Source organism: Loxodonta africana, chromosome 2, assembly GCF_030014295.1.
Source record: "Loxodonta africana isolate mLoxAfr1 chromosome 2, mLoxAfr1.hap2, whole genome shotgun sequence".
In the NCBI taxonomy this organism is placed as follows: Eukaryota; Metazoa; Chordata; class Mammalia; order Proboscidea; family Elephantidae; genus Loxodonta; species Loxodonta africana.
Window position 1 is genome coordinate 190,013,831 of NC_087343.1, and position 15,885 is coordinate 190,029,715.

Genomic DNA, 15,885 nt, shown 5'->3' on the forward strand with positions numbered 1-15,885 from the left:
AGTAGTTTCTACCTCATAGAGTTGCTGTGAGGATTACAATGAGGTAATGAACGTAAAGTGCTTAATTCAAGTAAATACGGAATCAAAGAAACCAGTTATTATTATTATCACCATGGGTCTGCGGTTTTACATGCATTGTCTTTTTCCTCCTCAATACAATCCTACGAGGTAGGCATTTTTATTCCCGCCTTATCAGTTTGCGCTACCCAGGGACTCCATGCCCACCTTACAGATGAAGAAACTGAGGCCTAACAAGGAAGAGCACAAAGCCCAAGGTATCACAGCAAATGATCAACGAGGGTGAGAGTTGTATCCAGGACAGCCTGGCTCTGCACCTGTGACCCTGACCACTGTTCCATCATGGCTTCCCTAAAGAAAGCCCAAGGTGAGTGTTGACACCCCTTCACTTTTATACACGGAGTTCTGTGCAGCTGTTGTTGGCTGGCACAGAGCGTTATTTCCAACCCCCTTCCCTGCCATCTGCAGAAGGGGCTCTTGCTGCCAAAAACCCAGCATTCAACCAGGACTTCCAGGAACAGTGAAGTCACAGATGTCACACTGACACACGCCAGGACGCACATGGCAAAGGAGACCCTGGAAGATTACTTACAGAAGTTCAAAACCAAACTAAACACATTGCCATCAAGGGGATTCTGACTCGTGGTGACCCCATGTGTTACAGAGTAGAGCTACTCCATAGGGTTTTTTTGGCTGTAATCTTTACAGAAGCAGATTGCCAGGACTTTCTTCTGCAGTGCCACCGGGTGGGTTCAAACCACCAACCTTTAGACTAGAAGTCAATTGCAAAATGCTTGCAGCACCCAGGGACTTTACAGGAGTTCACGGGATGCTTTTTCATCATCCTCGCGCCCATCAGCAGAACCAGTCTCACCCCTTAGCACCTTGTTGATCCTGAAAGCAAGGGTGTGGACTATCACGTCTCAGAATTTGACTCCTAAATTCATTTTCCATGAAGAGTCTTGGATTCGAGAGCAAGCGCGTTAGGAATTCAACAACCCCATGAGGTTTCTCCCTCGCCCTCCAACATGAGGTCCAATTTAACACACTCAACTAATTAAGGTGAGCGCTCCGCACTGCAATCTTTTCCACTGCTGCTTCCACAGGTGGCCGCTGAAGTCGTATGCAAGGGACCCAGGTGTCTGCTGAATGCTTGGAGCCCTGTCCTGGATCCATTTGCCTGCAGACATTCTAGACTCTGAGTCTCCGAGGCAGGCCGCCACAACAGAGTGCATGACTAGGTGAGCCCGCCTTATTTTTCACTCCAGCTTTCGTTCCTTCCCCCGCCCCCCGCCCCTTTCTTTTCCTTTTGGCCTCAGGGCCCAAAGTATTCTGGACATATTTTTCATTTTTCCAAATATCAATTGCTCTTTTATTCCCTCTCCGAAGCAGTGAGTAATAAGAGTTGTGTCTGGTCCTGAAATTCCGACTGAAATAAATTAGCCCAATGACCAACGGGAGGTGCCTAGAACAATAACGGTGGAATATTTGGCATGTTACAAAAGAGCCCCTGGATGTCAGAGTACAGTAAGTCTAGAAGCACATTACGGAGCGTCGTTGCCAGGACGTTGCCAGAAGGGGTATGCAATGAGCCATCCAGACTGTAGAACGCCTCATAAATTAATCCCTCTCTTTTTCCCTTTTGGTCCACTGTTCACAGTTCTTTTCGCCCTCTGGTTAATGGGGCATGCAGAAGAGTATTTTTGGTGTGGCCTGTATCCCCAGCAGGCAGGCACATGCCAAGGCTGCGTGCAAATGTATACATTTGCCCCCGAAACTCAGCTGGCAGCAGGCGCCACTTGCTGCAGTGAGGGAAGGAGGGAGGGGACAGACTTTGGAGGCAGCCAGGCTGTTAACAAATATTGAGCACCTATTAAGTGCCACGCGTTGTGTGTCTGGGGATGCTGCAGGAGATGCTGCTGGAGAGGGAGATGGTCCCTGCCCTCGTGGCCCTTATACTTGAAACATCCCGCAGGCTATCTGGAGTCCCTGGGTAGTACAAAGGGCTAAAGTGCTTGGCTGCTAACCAAAAGGTTTGAGGTTCAAGTCCAAATCAGGGGCACCTTGGAAGAAAAGTCCTGGCAATCTACTTCCCCCAAAATAAGCCATTGAAAATGCTATGGAGTGCAATTCTACATTGACACACATGGGGTCGCCATGAGACAGCAACTGTTTTTTTTTTCACCGCCCCCCTCCCCCAGGCTCTCTGAGAGCTGGGCCTTCTTCTCCATGCAGATGGGAGAAGGGAGCAGGGAACAATGGTTTGACTGTTCAGCATTCCAATCCCTCTTTCTCTAGAGGTAATCACCCATTGTGTGGCACAGCCCTGCCTCCATCTACCAAAGCAACAGGAGCCCCGCCCTCCCCCACTTGTGGCAGCTAGGAGGCAGACCCGTGACGAGGCTCAGCCACCTCCTGTCCAGGGCTTCGAATTTTCAGTGAGTCCCAAAGACACTGTAGTAGGCTGAAAAATAACCCCCAAAAGACAACAGTGTCCTAAACCTTAGAAACCGTGTTACCTCATACAGCAAAACAGGGGCTGTGCGGATGTGATTAAGGTGAGGATCTTGAGATGGGGAAGTGATCCTGGATTATATGGGTGGGCCCTAAATGCTATCACATGTATTTCTAGTAAGAGCAAGGCAAGGGAGATTCAACACAGAAGAGAAGAAGGCAACGGGACCACAGAGGCAGACATGGGAGTGATGCTTCCACAAGCAAAGGATTGCTGGCAGCCACCAGGAGCTGGAAGAGGATAGGAAGATTAGGGAATAAAGCCCTGTCAATACCTTGATTTCTGCCCTTTGATGCTGATTTTGGACTTCTGGCTGCCAGAAGAGTGAGAGAACAAATTTGTTGTTTTCAGTCACCCATTTTGTGGTTATTTGTGACAGCTGCCCTAGGAAACGAATACATTCACCAAGAGAATGTAGGATGATCTCATGCCAGTGAAGCCCCGTGGCCTACAGTACACACATTTGCCCGTATACAGTTCTGGGTTCAGACTGCCTGTGACTACAACAGCTTTCCTCTCCCTGGATCTTCAGCCTTGCCAACAATACCCAGAGTCCCCTTTGACATCTCGTCAGATTTTTCCTTCTCTGATTTGTGTTAGCCAGGGGGTCTGTTGTTTGCCACTATGAATGATCACCCCCACATGAAAGGGCTGCTGTGAGGATGAAGGGACAAGCCGTGTTTGGGCCCAGTACAGTGCCTGGCACACAGCAAACACAATAAATCACATTGCACCAACTGATGGCCTGCATTTGGCCTGCACAGAAAATGTTCCCTAGAGTTCAATTTGTTGTCAACATTTACAAGTCAAGAGATTTCACATCAGACTGAATTTCTAGCTTCTCTGGAAAAATCAGAAGATCTTGCAACACCCTGGACCCTCATTCTCACAGCAGCAATTGGCTGGCCTCAAGACATGTTACAGTCTGCCACAGCCCCCACTGTGCCCGTTTCATTAATTGTTCGGTACCTCTATGCATCTATGTTCATAGCCCTTGTTATAAATGCAAGTCTTTCTTTCATCAAACCGAAGGCAGGGCCACAGGCCGAAACTAGGATGGATTCTGGTTTAAGGCTCAGTCGAGGAGGTTTTTGTCCATGATGTTTCAGTCTCCCCAGATATGCTTTCTTCTCCCCTCTAGTTAGCAAAAAACTCCTCCTCCCTTATGAAGCCATCCTTTTCCCCTTCCTCCTACACCCATTAATCCCCATCCACTCCTGTCCAGGCTTGCCTACTATACATTCCATATCAGCTTTGCTTATAAAGTCTTTGCATTCTTAAATTACTGGGAGGGACTTTCACAGTGAATGGCACAGGAGCAGCCAGTTAATAAATATTAGGAGAAGAAACAAAGAGCCCAAAAAAAAACTGTTGCAATCAAGTCAATTCCAACTCATGATGACCTCGTGCGTTACAGAGTAGAACTGCAGAACTTCGCTCCATAGGGTTTTCTTGGCTGTATTCTTTAAGGAAGCAGACCTCCAGGTCTTTCTCCCATGGCACCACTCTGTGGGTTTGGACCCCAAGCTTTCCCTCAGTAGTCCAGCATGAATTGCTTGCCCCACCCAGGGACCTCAAGAAAAGAGGAAAGGAAGGAAAAAAGAGAAAGGAGGGAGTGAGGGAGGGCAGAAGGGACAGAAGGAGAAAGATGAGGGAGAAAGGAGAAGGGGAGGGAGATTAACTGAGCTTCCTCCTTTAGGCCAGGTACTATCCAGTCAGTTTACCACGTTTAGCCTTGCCACTAACCCTACAAGACATCATTATTATTGGCCCCGTTTTCCAGATAACTGAGACTCGGAGACATGATGTCACTTTCCCAAACGACATGTTACAAAGGACATCAGGATTTGAAGCTAGGTGTGTCTGGGAGACACAACTCAAGCACAGATCACCACTTGGCCTCCCCTTGTTAGGTAAGGGGTGGATTTCTCCCTTGGCAGGGTGTAACTTTTTGAGACTTGTTAGTTATTTGCCAGGAACTCTTTACTCATTTACACAATTTCCATTCATTCCCTCCCTCCCCATTCATTCCCACATTCACTCAGGAAGCCATACGCTCCCTAATTCCCTTGTCCAGGGCCCACCCTCCTTTCTCATAGCCTCTCTCTCCCTATTCTGGAAAGTGGGGAGCCCTGCCCGGGAGCCTGGGAGACACCCACCATAGGGCTGAGCTGCCTACAGCCCTCTGCCTGCACTAGCTTCTGAGCATGCCTTCTGTGAGCTATAGGATGCTCGTGCCCTCTCCTCCCTGCCTGGAGGCCAAATCCCCAGGAAATGATCCTCAGAACTAATCCCAGAAGCTCCGCCCTCATCGCTGTTCTTCATGGTGGTTTCCTGGAAGAACTCATTTGGTTTCCCAAAAAGAGTTTCTAGTTGTCTTCTCTTTCCACGATTATAATTCATTACTTTTGATGCACCATAATTAGCTTAATTGGCAGTCCTTGCATATCTGCATTTGACATTTGAAACATTTCCTCAAAGTAAAGCCAGAGCAGCCAGCTGCTGCCATGGGCACACGCAAGACCATCAAGAGACTACAGCTGGCCTTTTGAAGAGGCCTTTTGAGTTCTGGTCCCTTTTCCACCAACTCACTGGGACAGGGCTCTTTCTTTCTCTCGCCTCTAGTTTTCCCGTTAAGGAGGCAGCACCACGTGGTAAGAGTCCCTGGTTGGCACAAATGGTTAAGAACTTGACTTCTAGCTGAAAAGTTGGCAGTTCAAACCCACCCAGAGGCGCCTCCAAAGACAGGCCCGATGATCTGCTTCCAAAAGGCTACAGCAGCTTGAAAACCCTATGGAGCAATTCTGCTCTGCACTTATGGGGTCTCCATGAGTAGGAACTGACTCAACATCAAATGGTAATCAAGAGCCTGATGCTGAAATCAGACTGGTCTTGTTCAGATATCAGCCTTTCCATTTTCTAGCTGCATAATTTTGGGAAAGTGACTTAACCACTCAAAGCCTCAGTCTCCTCATCTATAAAATGGGGATAATAATATTATTTACTCCTCAAAGTCATAATAATAATAATACAGTGAACCAATACATGCAAAGCATTTAGTGCAGTGCCTAGAACTCAGTAACTGCTTGAAATAACTTGGCTACCAACAACAACAACAAAAAAAACCCATTGCCATTGAGTCAATTCTGACTCATAGCAACCCTATAGGACAGAGCAGAACCTGCCTCATAGGGTTTCTAAGGAGCACCTGGTGGATTTGAACCACCAACTTTTTGTAGCAGCTATAGCTCTTAACCACTATGCCACCAGGGTTTCCAGCTTGGCTACAGATAATAATAATAAGGACACACAGGGAAAAGGAAAAAAGAATGAGAAGAGATTGTACTAAATCCCTGGGTACCAAACTGGGTAGTGGAAGGGTTAGAGGGTCACGTGGGAATATAGCTACTTTTGACATTTCAAAAAGTTTAATGGAATTCCACATCTACTTACCTACAATACTACCACACAGGTGTTATTGTCAGTAGTCCTGGGCATTCCTTGGTTCCTTGGCATTCCTTGGCTTGTAGGCAATCCTCACATCCTTACATAGTGTTTGTCTTCCCCTGTGTTTCTATGTGTGTGTATTCTGACCTTTTTATGTCTCAGAAGTGATTAGGGTTAGGATTCACCCTGCACTGGTATGCCCTTATGAACATAACAAAAGGAAAACCCTACTTCCAATCAGTATCACACCCACAGGTACAAGGGCCAGGAATTCAACACATATTTTGGGGGACACAAGTAAATCCATAACATATATTTACTGAGCCAAGCACTGTGAATACAAAAATATATTCACAACACACCACCCACAGCCTCTAAAACTCCACTGCTGAAGGCAGTTCGTTATTCATCTACTTAAAAAATATTTTTATTGATCACTTACTATTTAAAATAGGCTGCATAATGAACATTAGCAATACTATGGTTAGTAAAATCAATTCACTCCCCAACTATTTACAGAATTACAGCCTAAAGGGAGTGTAATAAAATAACCTAATGAAATGCCTAGAACACAGCAAGTGCTCAATGAATAAAAAATTACCTGGGTGCTAATTAGAAACTACACATGTATAACTTTGGGAAACTTAATTCATAAAAAAATATAGAAAATTAATAATTTCTTAACACATGGAATTTGATAGACAGGGACTTTTACAATGTGAGGGAAGTCCAAAGAAAATGAACTACTTAGGTACAAGTGCCTAACGTGAATGGGATGCTGAAAATTAAAAAATAAAAAGTCAATAAAAAGAAAATAAAGAAGACTTAAATAAATGGACAGGCATACCAAGTTCATGGATTAGAAGACACAGCATAGTAAAAACGTCAGTTCTCCCCTAAATTGATCTATAAATTAAATGTAATTCCTGTCAAAATCCCAGTCAATGAGATGTCTAAACACAGGCCCTGGAATAGCTAAAACAGTCTTGATGAACAAAGTGGGAGAAATCACTCTACTGAATTTTAAGGCTCATGGTATAGCTATGGTAAGCAAGACAGCACTGGTGCAGGGATAGACATAAAGATCAATGAAACAAGACAGAGAATCCAGAAACAGATTCAAACAAATATGCCCAATTGACTTTTGACAAAGGTGCAAAATCAGTTCAAAGGAGGAACAATTGGACATCCATTGGCAGACGATGAACCTTGACTTAAACCTCACACCTTGTACAAAGTTAACTCAAAATGGACATTGGGCTTAAACATAAAGCATAAAGTGATAAAACTCAAAAAAAAAAAAAAAAAAAGATTTTTCAGGATATAGGGCTAGGCAAAGAGTTCTTAGACTTGATACCAAATGTACAATTCATGAAAGAAAAACAAATGATAAATTGGACCTCACCATTTTGGTCTATAAAAGTGCATATGAAAAGGTCAGCTACAGACTGAGAGAAAATACAGCATTTGCAAACTACATATCTGACAAAGAACTAGTATATCAAATATACAAAGAACTTTCAAAAATCAATAGCAAAAAAAATTCAATTAAAAAATGGGCAAAGACATAAACAGATATTTCACTGAAGGATATAGCCGCCCACCTACTGCCATCGGGTGGATTCCGGCTCATGAGTCAGAAGGATATACAGATGGCAAATAAACACATGAAAAGATGTTTAACATCACTAGACATTAGGGAAATGCAAATTCAAACCACAATGGAATATCACTACGCATCTATCAAAATGGCTAAAATGAGAAATAGTGACAACACCAAATGCTGGTGAGGATGCAGAGAAACTGAGTCTGTCAGACGTACTGATGGGAATGAAAACTGTGGAAAATAGTTTGGTACTTTTTTATAAAACTATACATGCAATTACCAGAAGGCCCAGCAATTGCACTCTTAGGCATCTACCCCAGAAAAAAATGAAAACTTAAGATCACACGAAAGCCTGTACAAGAATGTTCATGCAGTTTTCCAAAACTGAAAAGAGCCCAGATGTCCTTTGGTGGGTGAATGAATACTAAAATCAAAAAACCAAACCCGTTGCCATCAAGTCAATTCCAACTCATAGCGACCCTATAGGGCAGAGTAGAATTGCCCCATAGGGTTTCCAAGGAGCCTCTGGTGGATTCAAACTGCTGACCTTTTGGTTACCAGCCGTAGCTCTTAACCACTATGCCACCAGAGTTTCCATATGAATACTAGTCAGCAATAAAAAGGAACGAACTACTACGGATGCACACAACAACCTGGATGAATCTCCAGGGGATTATGCTAAGCAAAAAAAGCCAATTGCAAAAGGCTATATACTGTTTCATTCCATTTATATGACATTTTTGAAATTACAAAATTTTAGAAGTGGGGAACAGATTGGTGGTTGCCTGGGATTAGGGATGGTGTGTGTATGGAGAGGGCTGTAGTCAAAGGGCAGTAACCAGGATTTTTTGTGGTACTGGAATTCTCCTGTCTTGACTGTAGTGATGGATACACAAACCTACACGTGACAAATTGTTTAGCATTAAATACCCGCCCCCACACAAATGAATACAAGGAAAACTGGGGAAATCTGAATTAGATCGGTGGATTGTACCCATGTCAATATCCTGACTGATGTTCCCACTGAGGGGAACTGAGGGCACACAGGATGCATTATGGGTGTGATTCTACAGTGATCTCAGTATTTTCAACTAAAAGTCGTTTCTATTGTTTTTGTATTAAAAAATTAACATGTCACTAAGAACTTGAAAATAGATCAGAAAAGAGAGAGGAAAAATCAACAGCTTGAAATATAACCTTTTGATGCATTTCTTGCTCGTCTTTGTTTTCTACATTTACATGAAAAAAATGTGAGGGAAGGGGCTAAAAATCAGGGTGGTGAGAAGGTGGGGGCCTTGCTGTCCCCCACCTCTGTGACATCAGAACTCATGCTGGAGGGATACCTGGTGACCAGAGGAGGGGGAGGGGAAGGCTGCCCCTGTGCCTGTCAGGTGGGGGTGTTCTGGTCCCCCCAGGCAGCCTGACTGAGGCCATGGTGATCCAACATGTGGGCAACAGGGCGCGGGTGGGAGCCGAGCTGTTAGAAAGAACAGACAGCCGCTCTGAGGACAAGAAGCAGGTGAGGCCGGCCCAGGGGTACCTGCTTTCCTCCCTGTTGGGGCTCCCTTTGCTCCTCCAGACGGTGAAGCTCTTAAAGTCAGGAATGGATCTTCAGCCCAACTCTCCCTGGAGCCCACCTGCTGGAGCACAGCACAGAGGCTGAAGAGATTACTGAGTCCATTTACTCCTCAGTGCTGAATATATGCTCCAGAAGGGCAGGGTCCCTAGTACCTAGGATGGTGCTTGGTGTATGAGAGGTGTTCAATGACTGAATGAACTACAATAAACAGGAGAATACACCCAAACCGGGGAGCTCCTTCAAAGAGAAAAACTTGAACACTTACTGTGCACAGTCTGGTGCTTTCCACCCACTCCCTCTTTTGCAACTAATCACGTTCTTGAGAGGCAGCTATTATCAACCTCTTTCACCTACGGGTAAACTGAGGCTCAGGAAGGCAAAAATGCCTTGTTCAAGGCCATACAGCTGGGAAGTGTCAGTAGCAGGATTGGAAAGTAGGGCCACCTAATTCCGGAACCCTTATCGAGGGTTACCCACTGTACCCCTCCGCCTCCTAGGTGGGGAGCTAGGGAGTGCTGGAAGAAAAGGCTGCGAAGTTTGCTGTGCCTTGCACACGGTGGAATGGGGTGGGATTTTCTTCTGAGAGTAATAAGAAGCCATTGAAGGGTTTTAAGCTGGGTAATGAAGGACCTATCTGTACATGTTTTCAAAAGATGTGTTCAGTCGTTCACGCAATCGACATGTGCCAAGGGCCTCTGATATGCCGGCCCTCACGGCACGCGGGGAGACTTGAGGGGCTCCCATCATACTGCAGCTTTCCCTAAAAAGAGTTCTATGAATACCAAAGTCCAGAAATTTTAGAAAAAAATCATTTAAAAAAGTTTCCATGGTCCATGCCTTTGGGAAATGATGCATACCCTAGTCCCTTCTTGGAGATAAGGCGTTGCTCATTCACATAACGAAGGCTCTGAAAAGTCGTGTAGCATAGACACCCGTTTGCCTTCGGTTACCACAGCATTTTCCAATTGATTCGACCACAGAGCCTCCATTTTTTCTTTTGGAAAGACCTTTCAAGATATTTCAAACTCCATTTTATAGATGAAGAAACTGATGCTCAGAGAGAAGAAATGATTTGCCTCAGGTCCCAAGACAGGACCAGCAAAAGGAGAAAAATCTAATCCTAATCCACGTTCTTCCTTTTACCACCACACAGCACAAAATGGAAACCTAAAAACAAGCTTGCTGGTGAAGAATACCTAGAAAGCACATTGACAGAGAAGTGGTTAAATGAATGGAAGAGCATCCAGACCTTGAAATACTCATCAGTCATTATAAGGAATGAGATGGTGCCCTGTATTTTACATGAAAAGATTCCCAGGGAATATAGTTTTTTTCTGTTTTTGTTTTTAAAGTCCTAATCTTAAATGTACAGTGCAATGGGCATTTACATTTGGGTGTATACACCCAGGCACCCACCACCCAGATCACGCCAGAGGACATTTCCAGCACCTTTGTTAATTGCTGTCAAGTCAGCTCCACCTCATGGCAACTCCATGTACAACAGAAAACAGGCTGCCTGGTTCTGTGCCATCATCATAATTGTTGGTAATTGGACAATATTCTGTTCCAGCACCCTAGAAGTCTGCTTTGTGCCCCCTCTCAGTTGGCACACCACTGTCATAACACCTTTCTAATTTCTACCATCATAGATGAGTTTCACCTGTCCTTGAATTTTCTTAAATGGAATCAGTGTGTACCTTTGTGTTGGCTTCTTTCATTTACCATTGTGTCTGTGAGACTCAGCCATGTTATGGCTCTATAATTTTTATTTTCTGAAGTTAATATAGTTGCTACTATATATAAAGAGAACTATCGGGGGGGCAGATTATGTGGGTCTTTTGTCTCCTTTGTTATAACAGGTCTTGCTTCACAAATTCAGGTGTGTAAAAAAATGTATTGTTTTTTAAGTCAACAAAAATGTATTGTTTCTCAAAGTTTGACTCAGCCCACATCTAACAAAGTTGGAGAAAATTCGATCTCAGTCATTACTCTGGCCATTTTAATCCTTTGTCCACTTTTGTTGCACCTGATGCCATCACTGTTCCAACTCGCACTAGCTGTTGAAAGTAGGTGTTGTCTGAGTTGTGGAGCTTTTCCCACAAAGCTCTGCCACCAGACTCAGAGACTTTTCCCTCTATCTTCTCCCCTGCCCCAATCCTGGGACACCCAACATAATCTCCTATGAGCCTGGGAATGCTATTGTCTTCAGACAGCCTCTTCACTCTATCCTGTATCAAAACTCCATGGATGGCCTTCCACTTGCAGCTATGACAGAATAACTGATATTAAACTAGCCCTCCCATTGAAAACACCCATAAAAATTGACAAAACGTATGAGGCAGCTGTGTTCATTCAGCTGATGAGCAAAAGAGCACATGAAGGTGATCCCTGAGAAAAGGAAAACTCATGAGAACTTCCATTCTTTCCAGATTACTGCTGCACAAAGAACTAGAGTCCAAGCAGAGTGCAGCAGTCCATGTGGGGATCCCCATGACTCCTTGGTTAAGGATTAGTATGTGCACACAAAGGGCTAGATTACTAGAGGCTTACCAGAGAGCGGCTGCTACAGGGTTGAGAGCAAAGATAGTGTAAGTCCAGCAATGCTGGCGGTTGAGGGCATTCTGGCTCAGCTAGAATGGAGAAACCTATTTAACACCCCAGGTATCCATTTGAAAAACAGACAGGCCACATTTTGGGAGTAAGGACTATGCTCTAGAGTAAGGTCTTAACTAGACCCACCCTTTCAAAGCCAAAATCCCAGTCCTGGCTACACCTGCATGGGAGGCAGGGTTTGAAGGTAAGTCCCACTGAGTTAGAAGAACTTGGGAAAAAGATTGGGTTTTCTATAGATTCTCCCTTACGAAGTGTAAAAACAGATTTAGGTAAGTTCTAGGCATCTGCAAGGATCTGAACTGTATGCTAGAACAAAAAAATCAATAATTCTCAGAGAAAAACAACAAAATCCAGCATCTGGACAACGCAACATCCCCAATAGCCATTAAAAACAAGACACGCCAAGAAACTGGAAAATGAAGCACCTAGTTAAAAAAAAAAAACAGTCAATAGAAATTAAACCCAATATGGCTCAAATGTTTTAAATATTTTAAAGCAGCTATTACAAATGTATTCAAAGAATTAAAGCTAACTCTGATCAAATAATTAAAGGGAAATGCGGTCTTAATGAACAGATGGGAACCTCAGGAAAGAAATGGATGCAATAGAAAAGAAGCAATGGAAATTCTAAACCTGAACTTTTCAATACGCACTTCCAACCAACCCATAAGTCAAAGAAGAAATTAAAAGGGAATTTAGAAAATATTTTAACTAAATATAATGAAAACATAATTTGTGAGATTAGCTAAAGCAAAGTTTACACGAATATATATCTATCCATATGTATGTCGATAGATATATATTTAAATGCCTATATTAGAAAAAAATAAGCTTTAAAAACAATGGTCTTTGTTTCTACATTAAGAAGCAGAAAAAGAACAAATTAAACCCAGTTAAAAAGATTGACAATACCAAGTGTTGAATGTGAAACAGAACTCTCATGTATTGCTAGCAGAAATACAAAATGTCCTAACACCTTGGGAAAAAGTTACATGATTTCTTATAAAATTACATATACACTTGCCCTATGACCCGACATATGCATTTCTGGATATTAACCCAAGAGAAATGGGCCTATATATCCACACAAAAATTTTTTATTAAATTTTTTCTGATAAATATATAGGTAAAAAAACATGTCATTTCAACAATCTTCACATGTACGATTCCATGACATTAAATATGTTCATCGTCTTGTTCAACCATCACCATCCCCCAATTTTTCCATCAGCCTTGTCACACAAAGATTTTTATACAAGTGTTCATAGCAGTTTTATTCATAATAGCCAAAACCTGGAAATGACCCAAAAGTCCATCAACGGGTAAATAGATTAATGGTGGTATATTCATGCACTATAATACTAATCAGCAAGAAAAATGAACATGCAAAAGCATGGAAGCATCTCAAAAACATTACGTGGAGAGAAAAGAAGCTAAACACTATTGATTCCATTCATATAAAGTTATAGAACAGGCAAAATTACTCCATAGTAACAAAAAGCAGTTTTGTGGTTCCCTGTAGGAAGCCCTACTGGTGCAGTTGTTAAGAGCTCCGCTGCTAACCAAAAGGTCAGCAGCTCGAATCCACCAGCCACTCCTTGGAAACTCTATGGGGCCGTTCTACTCTGTCTTATAGTGTTGCTATGAGTCAGAATCAACAACAATGGATTTTTTTGGTTTTCTAGTGGGGTGGGGTAAGAGGAGAACTGATTTACAAATGGAAATGATGGAAAGTGTTCTATATCTTTATTGAGGTGGAAGTCCACAGGTATAGACATTTGTAAAAACTCATCAAGCTACGTTTAAAATGTGTGTTTGTTGCATGTAAATTATACTGCAGTGAAGTTGATTTTTTAAAAGATCGATTAAAACCAAAAAATGTAAAAGTGAGGCAAGAAATGAGAACAAAGGAAGGTCTTCCTTCTCATAAGGGAAAAAGGAGAGAAAGCACAAACCACATGTCAGCAAGTTACCATGTTGTATATTTGTGCAATGCTTTGAAGGTTCTGTAGTAAGCATATGCGATTCTGATAACTAGACAAAAAGCTAAGCTCTAAAACTACCTTATAGCATCCAACGAGGGAAGCAGGGGGGTGTCTCTGCCCTCCAGAAGCTCACCCTGTGTTTCCCCTCCCCTCTTACCCCCAGTCGCTGTTGGCATTGCTGGTCTTGGTGCTATACTTGGGCACTTGGATATCAGGTGAGCATTCCGGAGTCTCTGAGAAGGGAGGGACAGAGTCCACACAGAGTGGGGAGGGGTATTCTGGAGACGGTTGCATGCCAAGCGGGCCTCCACAACCTGCCTTCTCCTTCCCACCTTTAACTTCACTGAGAGGACCCACCATGTTTTTTTCAACTATAGCTCATTTGCCATTACTAAGAGATGGTGTTTGTGCCTCTTTCAGGAAGAAGTTGGGAGGTGTCAGAAAGGATCAGAGGATGTAACTACCCCGAAAATACTGTGGCTACCCAGGTAACATATTCAGGAAGATACTGGAGGGGGTAACAAGCTTGGCTGAGGAAGTTTGAGAAGGCTTCCCAGAGGAGGTGCCATTGACAAGCTGGGTCTTGAAGGATAAGTAGGAGCTCGCCAGGTGGAGAAGGTGGGGATGGATACATGTGCCCAGAGAACTTCTCAAAGCCGGTGGCATGGGGGTCCCACACAGAAAAACTCAAGATGCAACTTTGATGTCTGTCTTTCAGGGGCTTGAATATCAGACCAATGATGGCTCAGAAGTGCCAGTAAAGTTCATCAGACACTGGTTGAAGGAGAACTTGCATGTTCTCTTGGAAAAGCTGGAAGAAGAGCTGCGTGAGCTGGAGCAGCTGGTCCGGGACCTGGAGGAGTGGCTAGATGCCATCCTGGGAGAAGCATACCTGGAAGAGCCCTGCTCCACCCTCAAAAAGCACTTGTGAAGGGCCAGGCTGGGATCTGGGGTGGAGGAAACGTGGGACAGGCATTGCCAGGGGCTCCTCTAATTAGGAATGCGCTCTGACACGATTGAGGCAAACAAGAAAATAAAGTCATTGGAAAACTAGGTCTGTTATTTGTGCCATTGCTGATTTGTGAATGCTGATACTAATAGCTGCAGGAGCACCTGAGCCCTGCAGATTTACCATCCCTTATACAAGGACTCCTGCAGCGCACTAGAAAGAACACAGCTTCGAGACCCTTCTCTGCCATGTACTAGCTCTGAGACCTTGGGCAAATTTCTTTAATCTCTCTGAGACTCCATATCCTCGTTAGTAAAAATCAGAGAAATGAACTTTGCCTCATAGGGATCAAAAGTGCACCTATAAACACTGCGTCTGGCACACAGAACAGTAAAAACCAGTCGCTTTCGAGTTGATCACCTGGTGTCAGAGGTTTTCAATGGCCGATTTTCCAGAAGCGGATTGCCAGGCCTTCCTTCCGGAGCACCTCTGGATGGACTTGAACCCCCAACCTTTCATTTAGCAGTCATGCGCATTAACTGGACCGCTCAGGGACTCCATATAGTAGGTGCCCAGTAAATGGTTCTTCCTTTCTCATATTCCTGTTCTTTCTTCCCTGGAATTTAGCAGGAGGACACTGGTTGAAAGCATGTAAATATTATGTGGCAACGTGACCCTCTGACATTGCTGGTGGGAGCATAAGCTAGTAAAACTCTTGTGGAAGGCGATTTGGTAATAAACCCATAAAACCCATCGCAACGCAGTCCAGTCCGACTCATAGCAACCCTACAGGACAGAGTACAACGGCCCCCATAGGTTTCCCAGGGGGTAGCTGGTGGATTCGAACTGCTATTTTTTTTTTTTTTTAAGTTAGCAGCTGAGTTCTTAACCACTACACCACCAGGACTCCATTTTGGCTCAAATTTACAAATGCATTTACCCTTTGACCCAAACTCCACTTTAGGGGGTTCACCCCCCGTATACTTACACATGTGTAAAATTGCATAGGTACAAGGTTACTCACCCTAGCTCCTTTTATACTAGCAAAAAATGGAAACAACTCAAATGTTATCCATCAGCGGGTCACTGGTTACATAAATTATGGTCTATCTAGACTTTTTTTTTTCCCTAGACAATGGGAGTCTATGTAGCTATAAAAGAGAATGAAGAAAA

The 15,885-nt window shown here is 43.7% G+C and overlaps 1 protein-coding gene across 1 annotated transcript; it reads left to right on the forward strand.

The window, feature by feature from the left end:
• The first annotated feature begins 360 nt into the window (after positions 1–360).
• Positions 361–14,694, forward strand: SMIM23 (small integral membrane protein 23). Its single transcript, XM_010594193.2, has 5 exons — positions 361–385; positions 9,002–9,105; positions 13,927–13,978; positions 14,184–14,251; positions 14,482–14,694. Exons 1-5 carry the CDS (start codon positions 361–363, stop codon positions 14,692–14,694), a joined length of 462 nt encoding a protein of 153 aa, XP_010592495.1.
• The last annotated feature ends 1,191 nt before the right edge of the window (positions 14,695–15,885 follow it).

Bases quoted from the DNA above. Each gene is read 5' to 3' on its own strand.
- SMIM23 (XM_010594193.2), top strand. From the start codon at position 361: ATGGCTTCCCTAAAGAAAGCCCAAG. The intron at 386-9,001 runs GTGAGTGTTGAC...TGGTCCCCCCAG, and splicing joins TTCCCTAAAGAAAGCCCAAG to GCAGCCTGACTGAGGCCATG. The intron at 9,106-13,926 runs GTGAGGCCGGCC...TCTTACCCCCAG, and splicing joins GCTCTGAGGACAAGAAGCAG to TCGCTGTTGGCATTGCTGGT.